The sequence below is a fragment of the Bos grunniens genome, chromosome 21 (genome assembly GCF_055505025.1).
Source record: "Bos grunniens cultivar Pamir isolate PY7600 chromosome 21, Bosgru_T2T1.0, whole genome shotgun sequence".
Classification (NCBI taxonomy): domain Eukaryota; kingdom Metazoa; phylum Chordata; class Mammalia; order Artiodactyla; family Bovidae; genus Bos; species Bos grunniens.
In genome coordinates this window covers 15,195,891-15,215,105 of record NC_141185.1, presented here as the reverse complement: position 1 = coordinate 15,215,105, position 19,215 = coordinate 15,195,891, and the positions used below count along the sequence as shown (strand labels likewise).

General features: G+C 49.0%; 2 protein-coding genes across 32 annotated transcripts in view; one reads left to right on the top strand and one right to left on the bottom strand.

Moving 5' to 3' along the window:
• Positions 1 to 8,621, bottom strand: part of PPIP5K1 (diphosphoinositol pentakisphosphate kinase 1) — a 40,135-nt gene extending 31,514 nt beyond the window's left edge. For 11 of the 23 annotated variants that reach the window (XR_015149482.1, XR_015149481.1, XM_086363295.1 and 8 more), the window contains exons 1-8: positions 8,536 to 8,621; positions 2,851 to 2,946; positions 2,405 to 2,579; positions 1,771 to 1,966; positions 1,231 to 1,321; positions 919 to 1,004; positions 462 to 616; positions 227 to 328 (exon numbers count right to left, since the gene is read on the bottom strand). Coding sequence is in view for 17 of the 23 variants with exons in the window: in XM_086363295.1 (XP_086219421.1) it covers positions 227 to 328; positions 462 to 616; positions 919 to 1,004; positions 1,231 to 1,321; positions 1,771 to 1,966; positions 2,405 to 2,551 (777 nt within the window). In the remaining 6 variants the exon portion in view is untranslated. Of the gene's footprint in view, positions 1 to 226; positions 329 to 461; positions 617 to 918; positions 1,005 to 1,230; positions 1,322 to 1,569; positions 1,660 to 1,770; positions 1,967 to 2,404; positions 2,580 to 2,844; positions 2,947 to 7,764; positions 8,316 to 8,535 lie in introns of those variants that run through there. The other 12 variants (XM_086363307.1, XM_086363311.1, XM_086363310.1 and 9 more) reach the window with 10 other exon arrangements.
• Positions 8,622 to 13,016: 4,395 nt separating this feature from the next.
• LOC147349153 (creatine kinase U-type, mitochondrial) lies at positions 13,017 to 19,040 on the top strand. 9 transcript variants are annotated; one of them, XM_086363270.1, is made up of 10 exons: positions 13,017 to 13,106; positions 13,989 to 14,277; positions 14,910 to 15,108; positions 15,311 to 15,406; positions 15,789 to 16,010; positions 16,160 to 16,245; positions 16,351 to 16,474; positions 18,141 to 18,275; positions 18,474 to 18,599; positions 18,795 to 19,040. In XM_086363270.1, exons 2-10 carry the CDS (start codon positions 14,129 to 14,131, stop codon positions 18,906 to 18,908), a joined length of 1,251 nt encoding a protein of 416 aa, XP_086219396.1. In that variant the 5' UTR covers positions 13,017 to 13,106; positions 13,989 to 14,128; the 3' UTR covers positions 18,909 to 19,040. The 9 variants fall into 9 exon arrangements, with proteins under 9 accessions (XP_086219396.1, XP_086219394.1, XP_086219391.1 ...); XM_086363268.1 differs by having other exon boundaries at positions 13,956 to 14,277; XM_086363265.1 differs by having other exon boundaries at positions 13,096 to 13,195.
• The last annotated feature ends 175 nt before the right edge of the window (positions 19,041 to 19,215 follow it).

Sequence of the window (19,215 nt, the reverse complement as noted above, 5' to 3'; positions counted from 1 at the left end):
AATAACTTACCAACGTTATTCCATTTTTCACATTACCCTTGCCCTCACTCTGATAGTGACAATATAAATACCTACTTCCCCAATCCTTGTCTTCACCTGCATATGAAAGCCAATCCCATTCACACTTTATTTTCTATAACTGCTTCCCTACACTTCTACTTGCTTCACAAGCACCCCACCCCACTCAGACATTTATAACCTCTTAAATCCCCATATCCACCATAACCTTGACATCTGTGCCATCTGTTGGCATAAACTCCTCATAGATGTATGAGCCTGTCTTTCGGACGCTGCTCTCTGGAGAGTAAACACTGCTTCGGCTGCCAATCTTCAGGAGAAAAAGGAAGGGGAAGGAAAAAAAAAAAGGTTGCCTCTAACTTGTTCCCAAGTCTTCCAGCTTCCCTTCCCACAACTTCATTCTTGCTCATCTACTTTTCTGCCTCCCCGGATATCTCCCACACCTTACGGAAGAGGCGCTGGCTTCCTCCTCCAGCTGAGCTGGGGTAGTAGATGTAAACGTTGTGGTCCTCTGCACTCACGGGCTTCTCCACAAAGGGCTTGGGGAAGACGGCTCCATTTACCTCCACCTGGTCTTCACCCTCTATCAGGTTGCACTCTGAAAGGTCGGTGTGTGGTCATTCCTAGGGCCCAAGAATGCTTCCAACTCCCAACTTCTCTGAGTTTTAATCTCCATCACCCTCAAATTTCTATGACCATACTTTAATAATAGATATGGTAACTAACATCTGTATACGAGGTCTCAGATTCTGTCCAAAGACCCATGGCTCTAGCTCTACCCGTAGTCCAGTAACCAAAGCCTCACAGAGACAGGCGGCACATAGCTGTCTCAAGAATGGAGAACTGGGCTCAGTCACAGAAAGCGGGGCAGCGTAGGACTGGACAAGGCCAGGTACTCACCCTCAGGCCGGGCAGGGTCACGGTTGAGCACAGCGTATCGAGGCAGGTCAATACCCTCCTCCTGCAGGATCCGGTACACCTCCCTCCTGTTACCCCCGAATAAATTAGCTGAGAGAGGTGGGGGCAGGTGACAAGGGGAGAGGCTAGGGATTTCATTCACTCAGGAATTGGGAGACACCCGTGTATAGAACTCAAGAGGGTTTGGTACAACAATTCGGCATGTTTGTTTGACTCTGCCCCTCCCAGAGTGGGTTCTCTAAAACAGGCGTGATCTCGGGGCCGCCCATCCCCCCAGTCAACAGAAAGCTGTACCTATCCTGGATGTAATACTGCATAGCCAGGTCATTGATAAGAAAAGGGTTTCGAAGCTTGGAGTAAGCAACAGCTTTGTCCAGGGGAAAGCCTGGGATGGAGAGAGGAAATAGAGAGGTGGAAGAAAGAAGGAGAGAAACAGTGAGAAAACAGCAAGAGAAACAGAGAAATGTGTTAAAGCTATTCGTTGCCACTGAGCTCCACAACCCGTCCAACCCAGCACTCATCCTCCTGCCCAACTTCGCAAGTCTAGAAAATCCATCAGGAAAAAAGCAAAACAGAAACTACTTGTAGGGTCCTTCCAGAGACCGATTTTGTCAAAGATCCGAAGAAACTTACAGAGCTTTCCTGAGGTTTGAATATGGGCTTTACACTAACCCCAGCAACTTCTCCAAGATGTAGGAAAAGCAAATCCCTTTGCACTGTTCTCTAGTGTCGGGAAGAGAGGACGACTTCTTTACTATTTGACAGTAAGAGCCTCATTTCCCAGTCCAGCATTCCCAACACCACTCCTTCCCATTTTCCTTCACAGACACCAACCTTTGGAGTGGAAGGAGATGAGGCAGTGGCAGGATGGCCAGTTTTCCACAGGTTCATTGAGAATCACGTCTTCTCCCAGGATGATAACAGTCAGGTAGTCAAACCTGCAGAGTCGCTCTAGGATCTGGGTCATTGGCTTGGACTTGGATTTCTTGGTCATGGCACAGATGCCAACAATGATCTGAGGTTCAGGAGGCTACCAGGAGGAAGTGCCATCAGGAACTTAGGAACTTCTCACCTGAACCGCCTTTAGCAGGGAACACTGCCTCATCATCTCCTTAGGGCAGAGTTTCTTGTCAGGACTTTGGACTTAGGGGGTCAAGGTTGTCTCCTAACTCAGGCCTAGATTGGGGTTCCTGCAGGGATTCCTCCTGCCACAGTGCGATACGTATACTCAGGCAGAAGAGTCAGAGAACCAATAATCATGAGACAACAGGAGGCGGACACAAGCAGAGGGGCTTCAGGGAGTGGCAGTCTAACCAGTCTCCACTGCCCTTCCCTTTCATCAAGAGGGCCTGTTTGTGACAGGGAGTCTAAGCATTTGGGAAGATTGGGAGGAGGTGTCTTAATCCTATGGAATCTCCACTATGGCGGGGGTCCCAACACCAAGTGACATCATGCCCCCTAATCTTACCACTTCATCCTCCTCATCCTCAAGGAGCTCGCTGTCACTCTCTTCTGGCCTCATGCCGAGTCCACGGGTGCCCAGCCCCTCATCTCCAGCTCCGAGGAAGAAGTGGGCTGTGGCACTCTCGCCCTCACTGGCCGGCAGTGACCACATCCCCGCCGGAGCACCCACTCATCCCGCCCTGAAATGGAGGGGATCCCCTTTAGCTCAGAATCCAAGTCCCACAGTAGAGGGTGGGGGTGGGGGATGGGGAATGAGAAAATAAGAGGGAACTACAAGGGGAAACAGGAAACAAAGCTACAGTGACAAGGATCAACAGGGAAGGAGGCGCGTGGGCTGTGACTGGCAATGACTAAAGATCCCCAAGAGAAAATCAAGGTTTCCCTTTTTTTCCCTGCTCACCCCACCCCCAACCAGGAGCCTGGGATGAGAATTACTGGATTAACCTTTACCGTGCTGGCATGTCCCTGATTCTGCCAGCAAGAAAAATCATTAACTCCAGCAGCAAATGCGAAAGGCAGTTCTTCATGGAGGGCCACTGTTGATTCCTACCATAAGAAAAGAAGGTTAGAATGACATTTCAAGTTCAGATTCACTCGAAATCTTCCCAGCCCTCCTCTACCTCCCAACGGCAAAAAGCAGAGACATCGCTTTGCCCACAAAGATTGGTGAAGTCAAAGCTATGGTTTTTCCAGGAGTCATATACGGATGTGAGAGTCAGACCATAAAGAAAGCTGAGCATCAAAGAATTGATGCTTTTGAATTGTGGTGCTGGAGAAGACTCTTGGGAGTCCCTTGGACTGCAAGGAGATCAAAATAGTCAATCCTAAAGGAAATCAACATTCATTGGAAGGACTGATGCTGAAGCTGAAGCATGCTGAAGCTAAGCTCCAATACGTTGGCCACCTGATGCGAAGAGCTGACTCACTGGAAAAGACCGTGATGCTGGGAAAGACTGAGGGCAGGAGGAGAAGTGGGTGACCGAGGATGAGATGATTGGATGGCATCACCAACTCACTGGATATGAATTTGTGCAATCTCCAGGAGATAGTGAAGGACAGGGAAGCCTGGCATGCCTCAGTCCAGGAGGGGCGTCACAAAGAGTCGGAAATGACTTAGCAACTGAACAACAACAACAATTCAAGAGCAGAGGAATGAGAGAGCTCAGTTGCTTTTGCTCTTCACCTCTATCTTCATTCCTACCAAGGACTAACTCAAAAAAAACATTGATTGATTGATGAGGGCATTGATTGATATGTTCTAAGCATTGTATAAGAACATTAAAATCCCTTTGCCCTGACTCTCCTTCATCTACTTTACCTTAAAAGAAAGACACCCAATTCCAGAAGATCTGTTCAAGAAAAAAGGTCTAGTGCTAGTTGGGAAATTCAGGATACAGGCATCCATACAACAGGCCCCAACCCATTCTCAAACTGAAATTTCAATTTTCTCTCTACCGTCATAGGGTACACAGACACAAGGCTGGTCTAGGCCAAGGTCCTTCATAACAGAAGTTACAATGAGGGGAAAAAAAAAAATCCTACCTAGAGCCATTATCAGTGAGAATTTTTTTTTTTAATAATTTTATTTATCTGTTTTTGGCTGTGTTGGGTCTTCCTTGCTGAGAGGGCTTTTCTCCAGCTGCGGCGAGTGGGGGCTACTCTCTAGTTGCAGTTCGAGGTTCTCTTTGCAGAGGCTTTTCTTGTCGTGGAGCATGGGCTCTACGGCACAAGGGCTTCAGTAGCTGCAGCATGTGGGCTCCGTAAGTGCAGTTCCTGGGCTCTAGAGCACAAGTTCAGTTGCGACAGGCGGGCTTTGTTGCTCCGTGGCTTGTGGGATCTTCCCAGATCAGGGATCGAACCCGTGTCTCCTGCATTGGCAGGCAGATTCTTTGCCACTGAGCCACCTGGGAAGCTCTGGTAATATCTTAAGAGTTAAAATTGAATTAGAACAACCTGGAAGTTCCACTTTTGTACACATATAGAAGTAGTGGTTCTTAACTAACTGTGATTATACTGTGCAATAAACAATTGTCAGGAGACACTTTTGGTTATCACAACTCGGCAGGTGCTATTGGCATCTACTGAGTAGAGGCCAAGGATGCTGCTGAAAATTCTAAAAGGCATAGCATATACCTCCACAACAAAGAATTGTCCAGTCCAAAATGTGAGTGGTGCCGAGGCTGAGAAACTCCCTGTAGGGAAATTTTCCCACGTAAGAAGACATGTACAAGAATATTCATAACCTACTGTTGGTAAGGGTAAAACCTAAGAACAATTCAGATGTCAAAAGTTAAAGAATGATAAATATAATGTAGTATACACAAATGGTTGACTAATAGCAATTATTAAAAATGAATCAAGGGCAGGGTTCCCTGGTGGTCTAGGGTTAAGAATCCATCTGCCAAAGCAGGAGACTTGGGTTCTATCCCTAACCCAGGAAGACCCCACGTGACTCTGAGCAGCTGAGCCTGTGGGCCACAACTATTGAGCCTGTGCTCTAGAGTCTGGGAACCGCAACTACTGAGCCCATGGGCCACAACTGCTGAAGCCCATGTGCTGTAGAACCTGTGCTCTGCAACAAGAGAAGCCGCCACACTGCAACTAGAGACAAGCTCCCACTCCCCACAACTAGAGAAAAGCAAAGAAAACCCACACTGCCTCCCCACAAAAAAAGAGAGAATTGGGGGATAAATTAGGAGCTTTAAGATTAAGATATACACACTGCTGCTGCTACGCTGCTAAGTCACTTCAGTCGTGTCCGACTCTGTGCGACCCCATAGACGGCAGCCCACCAGGCTCCGCCGTCCCTGGGATTCTCCAGGCAAGAACACTGGAGTGGGTTGCCATTTCCTTCTCCAATGCAGGAAAGTGAAAAGTGAAAGTGAAATCACTCAGTCGTGTCTGAGTCTTAGCGACCCCATGGACTGCAGCCTACCAGGCTCCTCCGTCCATGGGATTTTCCAAGCAAGAGCACTGGAGTGGGGTGCCACTGCCTTCTCCATACACACTACTATATATAAAATAACTAAACAACAAGGACCAACTGCACAGTACAGGGAACTATACTCAATATCTTGTAATAATATCTATAATGATATAATCTATATCTATAATGAAGGGACTTTCCTGGTGAGTCAGTGCCTAAGACTCTGCTCACAATGCAAGTAGCCCAGGACTGATCCCTGATCAGGGAACTAGATCCCACATGCCACAACTAAAGATTCAGAGTGCTGCAACTAAGACCTGGTGCAGCCAAAAATCAAACAAACAAATAAAAAAACCTATAATGGAAAAGAATCTGAAAAAAGTATATATATATATATGTGTGTGTGCATATATATATGGATATATATATATATGGATCATTTTGGTGTACACCTGAAATTAACACAACATTGTAAATTATCCTTCAATTTTTAAAAAATGAATCAAAGCTATATAAAACATGAACAGCTTCCAAATGCAAACTGCAGAAATATACATGAAGGACAATTCTACTTGTACAAATAAAAATACTACAAATGTTTATGACTGCATACATAATTAGATACATCTGTTAACACTAAATCGTGGGAATAGAAGTACCTGTTATTCTTTTCTCCCAAAATGAAACTGAGTCATATCATCAATTTTCTACGTTCTGCAAAAGTTCTCAGAAATACTGACCAATGGATCTAATGAAAGCCACAAACTCCGTTAAGTAAATGGAATGATTTAGTCTTACAGACTTGTACAGTAGTCCTCAATAATTCCTTTCTGTATTTTTATTTTAAATCCTTACCCTTCACATGAACTCTGAAGCTTTGATTAGAAAGCCACAGCTAATCTTTATACAGATCCTGACCTTTCTAGTCTTCACCACCTGCTTTTCTCTGTTGTTCCACCACCAGACAACGCTCTCCTTAGACTTAACATTTCCAGTTGTGCACCGCAGGTCTTACACATACACACCCCTCCTGATTACAGGCTATTTCTTTGAATTCCATTCTAGTGACCTGACCCAGTTTCCATGACTTGTGACATTCTCAAGGTCCCTGTACAGTTTAAGCAAGCCGAAGTTTGTGGCAGGCTTTATCCTTTCTCCGAAGCAGGAGCTTTTTCTATGTCTAAGATTCCTAACCCTTCACACTTTCTGCCACTAAGCCCTTCCTGGTTTGCTACTGAATGTACACTATCACATTCTTGAAGTTCTATTTTAACTCTCTAACAGGAGATGGTAATAGAATAGCAAAGGAAAATGTGTTCACAAATGTGGAGCTGAAGGAACATGAAAGGTCTAAATTCATAGTTAACAAAGCAGAAATAGAAGCCTGACAGAAATAGCCATGAAATAAGCCAGGATTTATTTAGATGTACCTCTGGGAGAAGCTGGGCTTTAACCCGGTGTTCCAACAGCCACAGCCTGTTTCTGTGCTCTTCTCCCCTTCCTCCTCTCTCTTTCCTAATACTTTGTTGCAAAAGAAAACTTCAGACCCTACACTCAGCTAAAGGGCAAGTCTTACTGGGGCAATGTGGAAGGGAGAGAGGGAGGGAGGGAGGAAACAGTAGGTAAGGAGAGGGAGGGGCAGGGGCACAATCTCCTCAGGAACATCTATGTCAAACTGGATCTAGAGAAGGGATGTGTTTTCCCTGGTGGCTCAGATGTTGAAGAATCTGCCTGCAACACAGAAGACCCAGGTTTTAAGAGAAGGGATAGAAGGGAGGGTTCTGTGCCATGCTTAGTCGCTTCTGACTCTTTGTGACCCTATGGACTGTAGCCCGCCAAGCTCCTCCATCCCTGGAATTCTCCAGGCAAGAATACAGGAGGGGATACCCTATCCCTTCTCCAGGGGAATCTTCCTGCATTGCAGGCAGATTCTTTACCCGCTGAACTACCAGGGAAGCCCAGAAGGGAGGGTAGGTGGTTTAGTCCCTAAGTTGTGTCCGACTGTTTGTGACCCCATGGACTGTAGCCTGCCAGGCTCCTCTGTCCAAGGGATTTCCCAGGCAAGAATACTGGAGTGGGTTGCCATTTCTTTCTCCAGAGGATTTTCCCGACCCAGGAATCAAACCCAGGTCTCCTGCATTGTGAGCAGATTCTTTACTGACTGAGGGAGGGTAAACTGTGTTAATTTCTTTCTCCCTTAGAATTTAGGGCTGCTTGCCTAGTCCTGTAATTTCTTTAACCACCATGCACTTGTTGCAGGGCCCCATTAGTGGTGAAAGAGAAACGTCAGTACAGAGTCCAGGCAGAAATCTTTCCAACACAGTTAAAACTCCTCAGACCATCAACACTGTCTTCTTCAACAGTGGACCCCTTAGTTCCTACTTGATACAGGTTTTGTTTGTTTGTTTTGGATGCAGACTTGAATGATTCATACATACCCTTTTTCTGCCACCGATGAAATGTGCTGATGCCCTTGTTCTCTGTATCAACTCCCTCATATCGCTTTCTTTTTCCTACTTGCTAAAATGACTCTTCCTTGACTCCCTGAACTACCGTTCTCTCCTCCTTCACTGATCAACTGATCCAATGAACAATCCGACTAACCCTCTCCCTCACTGCCTCCCCAACCTTAGGTAGTCGTTCAAACCCCGATGAGTCACCGCACTTGGTAACAAATTTACTTGGAACCCTCAGTGCTTTCCACCCTCCACCTCCACAGGCTGTCTGTGGGCCACTCTCCCCACGCGCCCTCCCTCCAGGGTCACCTCCCTCCTCCAACAATCCCCTTCCTCCAGCCGGCTCTCCGGTCCGACTCCACTCCCACCTCGCCTCACGCGGACCTGCCCACTCTGACCCTCTCCCCTGCAGACGCCCTGGCTCGGCAGGACCCCTCTTCCTCACGCAGACCTCACGCGCCCATCTCTTCTCTCGCGGACCCCCCTCCTCCGCGCTCTCCTCACTCCGCTCCCGGTCCCGATTACCACCGCCCATCCTGACTCCTCTAGCCTTTGCCCGCCCCCGCCTTCCCCGCCTCACTCTCCCTTCGCTGACATTGAGGCCTCTCGGCTGCCTCCCTTCCCAGAGCGGCCCCCCGGCCACTACCAACCAGGGCCCTCAGCACCAACGGAGCCCACTCCACCCAAGCCCACCCCCTCAGATACCGCCCCCAGCCCCCAGCCACTCCCCCACCGCCCCGGGCCCTCACTCACCCGCCTCCCCGCGCTCGCGCAGCCGAACCTGCCGGCAGCGACACCTGACAGCGGCCCAATCAAAGCGCAACTTCTCTTCGGTGCCACCAATCAGCGGAGGGCGCGCACCGGCTGCGGAGTCAGGCTGCGTTGGCCGGCGCTTCTGCGCGGAGGCGGGTGGCCTCTAGTGGCTCTAGGGAGGAAGTGCAACCTGACGTTCTTTCTCCGATTTCTAACTGCGTCGCCACAGTCCATACGCTTGATCTCTTAGAGACTTTCCAGTGAGATGAAGTGGGGGGTGGGGGGGGCAAGATGCAGAGAAAAAGGCAGAGTTTGTCGCCATTGCACCTCCTTGAGGACAAAACCAGGTCTTCTGTTTGTCTTGTAAAATAAAACGGGATATGATACATGTGGTGGTGGTTGTTGTTCAGTCGCCCAGTCGTGTCCAACTCTTTGTGACCCCATGGACTGCAGCATGCCAGGTCTCCCTGTCCCTCACCATCTCCTGGAGTTTGTCCAAGTTCATGTCCATTGCATCGGTGATGCTCTCCAGCCATCTCATTCTCTGATGCCCTCTTCTCCTTCTGCCTTCAGTTTTCCCCAAAATCAGGGACTTTTTCAGTGAGTTGTCTGTTAGCATCAGATGACCAAAATACTGGAGCTCCAGCTTCAGCATCAGTCCTTCCCGTGAATATTCAGGGTTGATCTCCCTTAAGATTGACTGGTTTGATCGCCTTACTGTCCAAGGGACTTTCAGGAGTCCTCCAGCACCACAGTTCAAAGGCATCGATTCTTTGGTATTCTGCCTTCTTTATGGTCCAGCTGTCACAACCATATGTGACCACTGGGAAGACCATAGCCTTAACTATACAGACTTTTGTCAGCGGAGTAATGTCTCTGATTTTCAACACACTAGGGATCCAATAAATGTACATTGCAAATGTTAACAGAAGAGTGAAAGTGGTTCTGGAGACAAAAACAGAGACAAACAAATCAGAAATTTGAGAGATGGAAGAGAGACTTAAAAGGAGACAATAAAATGGACAGACTCCTGTGCAGCCTTGGACAAGTCAGTGAATTTCCCTCAGCCTCTCTTTTCTCACTTGTGAGACAGTAGGACTGGAAACTCTAACTCACAGGGTACTGATTATATGAAAGCCTTTTGCATGTGTTTGTATTGTTATCTTTGCATCCTCACTCAGGTTTCCCTGGTCAAGACAATTCCAAGTTCTTTTACAAAGCAAGTTTGTGTGCCGGAAGCTCTGTGAGGCCAAACTGAAAGGCCAGAGATTGGAACAGAGAAAGTTTTATTGCAAGGCCAAGCAAAGAGAACAGGTGACACATGCCCCCAAACCCCAAATGCTTCGAAGGTTTTCGGGGAAAAGGTTTTATAGGCAAAATTCCGGGTGAGGGCTGCAGGTATGTTACTTTCCTCTGATTGGTGAGTGGTAAGGTAATAGGGCAGTGCTCCAGGAATCTGTTATTCAGCCTGAAGTTACCGTCTTCCACCTGGGGGCGGGGTTGGGAGGTGGCTTGTGTGTGTACTCGGTCACTCAGTTGTGTCCAATTCTTTGCAACCCCATGGACTGTAGCCCACCAGGCTCCTCTGTCCATGGGATTTTCCTGGCACGAATACCGGAATAGGTTGCCATTTCCTCCTCCAGGAGATCTTCCCAACCAGGGAAAATCAAACCCATGTCTCCAGCATTGGCAGGCAGATTCACTGAGTCCAGTGTAATCAACTTGCCACTAGGTAACTGGCAAGGGAGGAGGCTTTGTTCCTGTAGAACTAAGCATATTGTTATGTATATTCCTTTAGGAGGAACCAGGATCCTACTTTAACTGCTGCACTATAGTTTATATATATATATATATATATATAATTTTTAAAAATGTATTTGGCTGTTCTGGGTCGTCGCTGCTATGTGGGCTGTTCTCTAGTTGTGGCCAGCAGGGGTTACCCTCTAGTTGCAGTGTGCAGGCTTCTCATTGCGGTGGCCTCTCTTGCTGGGTCACCAGGGAATGGTGGCTCAGCAGTAAAGAATCCAATGAGGGTTTGATCCCTGGGTCGGGAAGATGCCCTAGAGGAGGAAATGGCAACCCACTCCAGTATTCTTTCCTGAGAAATCCCACGGACAAAGGAGCCTGACAGGTTACAGGTTACATGGGGTTGTATCTAAGGGTCAGATATGACTTAGGGACTAAACCCCCACCCCTACCACCTCTTGCTGCAGAGCACAGGCTCTAGAGCAGAGGGCTTCAGTAGTTGCAGCTCCTGGGTTTAGTCGTCCCGCAGCATGTGGAATCTTCCCAGACCAGGGATCTTCCACCTGGGGGATGGGACCTTCCACCTGCATTGGCAGGCAGGTTCTTCACCACTGAACCATCAGGGAAGCCCCTGTGAAACAGAAGGGAAGGAGGCAGGGCACAACCTTTAAAGAATGACATAGCCTGAGGTCACAACATAAACTGATTTCAGTATGAAGTGAAGTCGCTCAGTCAGGTCTGACTCTTTGCGACCCTGTGGACTGTAGCCCTCCAAGCTCCTCAGTCCATGGGATTCTACAGGCAAGGATACTGGAGTGGGTTGCCATTTCCTTCTCCAGGGGATCTTCCCAACCCAGGGATCGAACCCAGGTTTCCCGTATTGCAGGCAGACGTTTAACCTCTGAGCCACGAGGGAAGCCTTGATCTTCAGTATACACTCCCTCCTAGTAACACATCAGCAAGCTAAATGACACACCCAGAGGTTCCATGTCAGTCCCAAGGTCAACCATCAAAGATCAAAAGTGGGTGGTAGCCCAATGACTGGAAATCTCCACCCCTTCCCCCCAAATAGTTGGAATAATCCTCACATTCATTAGCCTTTGAAATTACCCAGCCCATAAAAGCTAACCAGGGGGGCTGTCCCCTGGTGGCTCAGATGGTAAAGAATCAGCCTGCAGTGCAGGAGACCTGGGTTCGATCCCTGGGTTGGGAAGATCACCTGGAGAAGGGAATGGCTATCCACTCCAGTATTCTTGCCTGGAGAATTCCATGGACAAAGGATCCTGGCAGGCTGCAGTCCAAGGAGTCGCAAAGAGTCGACACAACTGAGCAACTAACACTTAAAAGCTAATCACACTACATTTTGAGGCTTCACTTGCCCTCTTCTGAAGGCCCACACTCAGTGGACTGTGTTTCTCTCTGAATAAATCCACTTCTTATCACTTTGTCTCTCATTGAATTCTTTCTGTGATAAGATATCAAGAACCTGAGCCTCATTAAGTGCTGAAACCAGTTCTGTGACTTCAGTTGGAAGACCATTGGCTGGGTTTGTGTCCCAGCCATGTGGGTTCAAGTCCCAGACTGGCTTTTGGCTAAGTTTGAGTCCTGGTACATGAGTTCAAGTTCCAATCTGAGGTAAACTGTTTCACCTGCACTATAGTTTTTTATTGTTCCTCCTTTGTTTCTGCTTCCCCTCCCTTCCTTGACTAGCAACTATTTGGATCTACCCTTTGGAACCCGGGGAAGTTCTTGGGAGCTGAAGCCTATTTCCAACAATCAAGAAATGGGGGACACAGTAAGACTTCCATGCCCAGGACCCCTACCCCGGGTCCTGCTTGGTCTCACCTCTTTATGAGTATACAAATACCCATAGCTTAAAAATTCACCAACTTTGCCGTTTGGGGAGACATTGCTTTGGGAGAGATCCCCAGGGTCCCACTTACTTGCAGCAAGTAATAATAAGTCCTTCCTTCCTCTGTTTTTCACCTTGGTTGTGTCTAATGGCTTGATACCCACCAAAAGGTGAACCCAGTTTTCAGGTAACACAACTGCAGGACTCCATCTAATCCTGATAATTACTCTCTTAGCAGGAGAAGGAATTGATGGACCTAGAACAGAGGTGATTATCTTCTAAGGATACCCACATGAGGAAGGCAGGAAAAGGAGCACTAGGGAAGCCTGAGAGGAATGAATGAAATGAGAGGAAACGGATGGAATGGGGTCTCATCAGTGAGGCCAGAGGACAAGGTGAAGAGGATTTCTTTTTCTCAAAAACTCTCTTAAGATGAACAAATTTCTTACTGTCTTATGAGTACATCAAGATAGCTGAAAGACGGGACTAATGCCCCCATGCCTACCCCACCTTAACTGAGCCTCCATACTGAAGCTCACATCTCTATTTCAGCTCCAAGCATTCATTTTCCTTCTGCCAGGACAAAGGTCAAGTCACACCCAAGTCATACTTGGAGATCAGGAACAAAACCCTCTAAAATCTGAATATGCACCATGTGAGAAGAGAGGAGGAGAAGGGACCAGGAGGAACGCAGAGATTCCTTGGTGACCCTTTGTCCTTGGACACCCCTCCTCCTTACACTCTGGATTAAACAGCATTAGGGAGCCAAGAGAGGAAACACATGTGGTGGTTAGAGACCTGTGCCTGCCTGTTCCCTTCCTACACCCCGTCATCTCACCACACCCTACACCTCTCTTACACTCCCCTTCAGCTCAGGAACTGGGAGCTACAGAGAGAAGGGGAGGAGGAGGAGGAGGAGGAGGAAACAAAATTCCCTGCCCAACTCCAGCCCCACGCCCAGCACAGACAGGAGGTAGGCAAGCCTGCCGAGAATACTCAGAGGGAGTCCTGTGATCAGCAAATAGGTCCCAGCCTGGAAAATTCGCTGAGAAGAGATCAAAGGTGAAGTAAGAAATGGAGAGGAGGATGGAGGAGGGGGTAAAAGTGGGGGATCCTGAGAAGCGGAGGAAGGACACAGCAGGGCTTCAGACTTGGGGGCAAGGTGGGATGGGGGTGGGGAAAACAGCTAGATGGAGTAAGAGTTGGTGTTTCCCCGATGTCTCTCAGGGAATCTTTCCATAACCTTGTAAGGAGACTTGCACAGGTGTGACAGGGAGGAGCCTTGGTGCTCTTCCTGGTTCTAAGGAAGGGGTGACCTTGAGCCAGCGGGACTGTCTTTCTCAGTGTCTGCCTGTGTGCTTTCTCTGTGTGTCTTCCCCTGGTATCTGTTTATGCCACGGGTTCCCCGAAGCCACCTCTCCTCGGGAGACAGAAAGGTTGCAGGGGCAGGCCGAAAAAAAACGAGAGCAGGTTGGGCAATGTCCCCCTCTTCCACCCAACGGGGCGACGAACGGAGGGTTCCGATGAAACCGAGAGGCTTAGGGGAAGGGTGTTAGGGTTTCGTCGGGCCCCTTGGGTGCTGTCCTCCACTTGGTGCTGAAATCTGGGCGGCCTCACCTCAGGTGGGCCCATTCCTGGGCCTAAGGCTGCAAATGACCAGTCTCCCTAATCTACCTGGGGGGGTGGTGCCTACCTCTGCCCCCGCACACCTAGCGCGGTGGCAGGCGGGAAGGCGGGGCCTGCACGAGCCCCACCCCTGGAGACTGCAGCGCTGCCTTCTCCTGCGCCCGCCTGCCGCTAGCTCATTGCGCCTCTCCTGCAGTCTGATCGGTACCGGCTTTCACTCCCGCTCCAGCCTCCACGCCAGCCCCTATTTCGGCTCCAGCCTCGCACTCAGCTCCGGCTCTCAGCCTGTCTGCATCGCCCCCCTCCTCCCGGATCCTGCCCTGAGCCAGCAGCTCCTGCCCTGAGATTCCGTAGGCAGACCCTCAAGCCATGGCTGGTCCCTTCTCTCGTCTGCTGTCTGCCCGCCCCGGGCTCAGGCTCCTGGCTTTGGCTGGAGCTGGTTCTCTCGCCGCTGGGTTTCTACTCCGATCGGAACCTGTTCGAGCCGCCAGTGAACGACGGAGGCTGTATCCCCCGAGGTACCAGTGTCTCAGGCGCTCCGGGGGAGGGAGGGAGGGGGGAAGGTCAGGCAGGTGGTGATAGGGGTGGAGATGAGAATCTGGGCAATGGAGAAGGGGTATAATCACGCAGGTTCTGGAGGGGGGCGCTGTGCAGTCTGGAAACCTCAATGGGGTGGCGGTGAGGGGAGGCCAAAACCATAAGGTGAAAGCATTCCCGGGGACTTGGAACCCGCAGTTCCCGTCCCCAAGGCCAGCTCTGGCCCTGCGAGTTCTGACTGCACCTACTCTGCTCAAATTCCTAATTGAGAGACCAGGAACTATCCTTTCCGCTCTCCTCCATCTCCCTTTCCTGCTGTTCTCTCCGGTTTCCTGAATTCCCCTCCTTAGTCTTTCCCCTCCCCCATCCCTAATGCTGCTTCCATGGGAGAAAAGAACGGAGCAGATATGGGAGAACTGAGCCTCCAGCCAGAGGAAGCTAGAACTCCTGGGAAAGAATAGATCCTGAAAGTCCCTAATGAGATTACCAAGATTTAGCCCGGCTCTAGCCTCCCCTCCTCCCAAGGAGCAAAGCCAGGCATGCTCCCAGCTGAGTGCACTGGGTCCAGGCCCCTGTGCCCTCCCTCCATGGTTACTAGGTACCCCCTCCCTAGTGCTGAGTACCCAGACCTCCGAAAGCACAACAACTGCATGGCCAGTCACCTGACCCCGGCAGTCTATGCCCGGCTCTGCGACAAGACCACACCCACTGGCTGGACGCTAGATCAGTGTATCCAGACTGGCGTGGACAACCCTGGCCACCCCTTCATCAAGACTGTGGGCATGGTAGCTGGTGATGAGGAGACCTATGAGGTAGGGGGCCCCAGAGTTTCCCGGTAAAACCCTGTTCATCTTCCCAGCAATCCCAGTTCCTTCCCCCTGAAGCCCCTCACTTTCCCTTAAGACTGGACCATCCATACTCATGTTTTCCGACCCGGTGAAATCAATCCACAGTGAAAGCTTGGGAAGGGGTTCCCTCTCCTTAACCACCTTCTCCCTCTCAACTCCCCCTCAGGTATTTGCTGAGCTGTTTGACCCTGTGATCCAAGAGCGACACAATGGATATGACCCCCGAACGATGAAACATACCACCGACCTGGATGCCAGCAAGGTAGGTTAAATATCCCACTTCTGATTTGCATTGCCTTTTGTACAACATACTGTTTTCTCCAGTCCCTTCCACCATAATTATTCTCTGACTCATAGTCATTATACTGCTGAGCTTTCAAGTCTCAGTGTGGGGAAAGAGTTGTATGTTAAGGAGCAGCCGCTGTGGAGAGGAGCGGGCGTTGAGAACGGCCACACCCCAAGGTGGGCAGTGTGGGGGAGGGTTCACAATGAATGCCCCTTCAGTTGGCATGCTTGCCCAATGGGCTGTCCTTCCAGTGCAGGCAATGAAGACTCCTCTAGTCCTTATGGTCTCTCCTTCCCAAGGCCCTCAGCTCCCATCCACCTTGTTTCTGTGACTTACCTTAATTTCTACTATTCTCCAGATCCGTTCTGGCTACTTTGATGAGAGGTATGTATTGTCCTCAAGAGTCAGAACTGGTCGGAGTATCCGGGGACTCAGCCTGCCTCCAGCCTGTACTCGGGCAGAGCGACGAGAGGTGGAACGTGTGGTCGTGGATGCGCTGAGTGGCCTGAAGGGTGACCTGGCTGGACGCTACTATCGGCTCAGTGAGATGACAGAGGCTGAGCAGCAGCAGCTAATTGATGTGAGAGGCTTTGAGAGGGAGCTGGGCAAGGGGGGCAGATAGAAAGACAAGAGAATCAAGGGAGGCTGGGCCAGATGAGGTAGATGGGCTCTGAGAAGCCCGGGGGCTACTGTGTAGATTCTGAACCCAAGTCCTTTTACTCTCCTCAGGACCACTTCCTGTTTGATAAGCCTGTATCTCCATTATTGACCGCAGCAGGAATGGCTCGAGACTGGCCGGATGCACGTGGAATCTGGTATGAGGCTTAGCTTACCCCAGGCTCCTAAAAGTGCCCCTTTTTCCTCTATCTCTCCCTTGCCCTCCCTCTTAATTCCAGTTCCTCCCTCTCTCCTGCCTTCAGGCACAACAATGAAAAGAGCTTCTTGATCTGGGTGAATGAGGAGGATCATACACGGGTCATCTCCATGGAGAAGGGTGGCAACATGAAGAAAGTGTTTGAAAGATTCTGCAGAGGCCTCAAAGAGGTTGGAGAAGAATGTATAAGGGAACTAGCTGGGAGGACTTAAGGAAGAAACTAGAATATGTAGATGGGGATATAATTTATCAACCAACCCAGGACACTTTTCATAGTGAAAGAGATTACCACCAATCACTCTAGTAGGACAATAGGTATAAATCAGAACTGTCCAGGGCATATGGTCTTGGTATACATGGACCAGGTATACATAAATCTGGGTATGGTCATCCTAAGAATAGGAAGAGAGAAAGAATGTCAGCAATCTAAGGAAGTAAACAAAGCAGTTGCCAAATAATGCAAAGAAGGAATTGAGATGGTGAGTCAGTGCCTGGGGGGCATGTGGTGGAATGTGCAGATATAAGAGGAAGGTTTAAGCTTGGACAGATATAAGGAGTGAGGGGTTGGTATGTTCGTGATTCCCATGTAACCACCCATTTCTGAGCCAAGGTAGGCCTTTACTCTAGATTCTGTCCTTCTTACTAAAGTAGCATGTCTAGATTTTAAGCTGAATGGGAGGGAAAACAGGGAAGGTGGAAGATGGAATGGTTTAAGTTCCAGACTGTGTGGCTCTACGTGAGGGGTTGAACTGAATCCTCAGTCCTATAGGAATTAGGTCTCCATATTTGAGTCTAGATTAGAAATTCCCATTAATCCAATCCTTATTGTATGGTCTCATATATACAGTTCTGTTTTGGACTTGTAAAGGGAAAGAACTCTCCTTCTTTTAGAATCTTAGCTGGGAGGTTCCTATTATTTTTAGCGGGTAATAGGTAACATATCTTTGACCCACTGAAGTGGGTAGGGAAGTACTTTTTATATGTCTTAGTATTCTCATCTGTAAAACTGGGGTAAGAAGACTTCCTACATTTAAGTGGTGGGGATTAAGTGAGATAATGCATATAAAGCATGTGGCCCATAGTAAAAGTTCACAAGTGTTAGCTGCTGTTATTATTCTAGATGGAAGGATTTCCTCTTGTTCAGCGTTATAATATCCCCCATGCCATGGGTCTTTCTGAACTATGAACAGGGTCCCCCTTAGGTTACGTAGTGGTCTTCACGAACATTACCCTGGCAGGTCTCCAGTCTTTTCAACTCTAGTGGTCATCTTCATGATTGGGATGTTTAAGTGGAACAAGAACACGCTTCCCACACTCCTCTCCCACCCTCCACAAGTATGAGTCCAGCTCTTCTGCTCCATTTTCACCTTTCTGCTTTCTCTTTTTCCACAGCTAACAGGCTCTCTTGCCTCTTCCTGTTGCAAAGCCTACACCCTCATTTTCTGGCTGAAAGAATTCTTCCAAGCTCTAGCTCATTAGCAAAGTAAAGATGTCAATGCATGCAGAACTCCCTGAATAATCAATCCTTTCTCAGTTCAGTTTACCACCTCCGTTCATCTCCCCAGATCATCCTTAGCACATCATTCCCTGAAGTTTCTCTTCTTCCACACAGGATATTTTTGCACAATCTCATCATGATGGGCTTGCAACATCAAAAATATCTTTTATGCATGATAATAATGAGCCATTTCCACCAAAAAAAAAAAAAGAAGCAGTGTCATTCTTTCACATCCCAAATCTTTGGTTCTAGACATATTTCTAGAGCTCCTATGGGTCCAGCTAAGGGAGGGTTTGCACAGCCCTGACATGTCACTAATGGAGGCTTTGTGCACACAGGTGGAGCGGCTGATCCAGGAGCGTGGCTGGGAGTTCATGTGGAATGAGCGTCTGGGATATATCTTGACCTGTCCGTCTAACCTGGGCACTGGACTTCGGGCAGGAGTGCACATCAAACTGCCCCTGCTGAGCAAAGTAAAGGAGTTGGGCTAGAGAGGAGTGTGAGGGAGGAAGTGGCCATGTGGGGTGGAAAAGGGAGTGTGCACTTTGGGAAGGAGCAGCCATTGTAGCTCAAGAGTCAAGGGAAAGAGCTCTGGGCAGCTTCAGGGCTCTTTCGGGTAGGACCAATCTCAGACTATTGACCCTGCCCCCAAATCTCTATCTCCCCTCTAGGATAGCCGCTTCCCAAAGATCCTCGAGAACCTAAGGCTCCAAAAACGTGGAACTGGAGGAGTAGACACAGCTGCCACAGGCAGTGTCTTTGATATCTCTAATTTGGACCGACTGGGCAAGTCAGAGGTGAGATTCTCAGGGATTATGGATAGGTCTGTGGGGGGTGATTTGACAAGGAGTGAGCCTCAAGAATGTAATGGAATCTGAAATGAAACTCAGGTTGACTGGGGGAAAACTGGCAATGAGTTCCCAGAGCAGGCAAATCAGCGCTAAAGAGAGTCAGGTTGTGGGAAGCAGAGATCAAGGGTCAGTATCATCCAGGTGGAGCTGGTGCAGCTGGTCATCGATGGAGTAAACTTCCTGATTGACTGTGAACGGCGTCTGGAGAGAGGCCAGGATATCCGCATCCCTCCACCTCTCCCCAACAAGCATTAACTCCCGTCCCCAGTGGATGACTCAAGACTCCCAGGACCTCTGCCATTCTAATGGCAGCCCCTTCTCCTTGCCCTGGGTGCCATCATCAACCCACACCCCCCTGTCCTAGTAAAGGCTCCATGCTATGCTTCAGTTGTCTGTGTTATTTCTAATGGTGGGATGAGGAGGAACTAGCTTCCAGGAGAAAAAAAAAAAGGCAATGGGATTATTTATGATGAAAAGAGACTCCAGATATGGCATGCCAGGAACACTGATTCTCAGGTGGGTGGAAAGCATTAACATTCTACTCATATTCCATCAGCTTCCT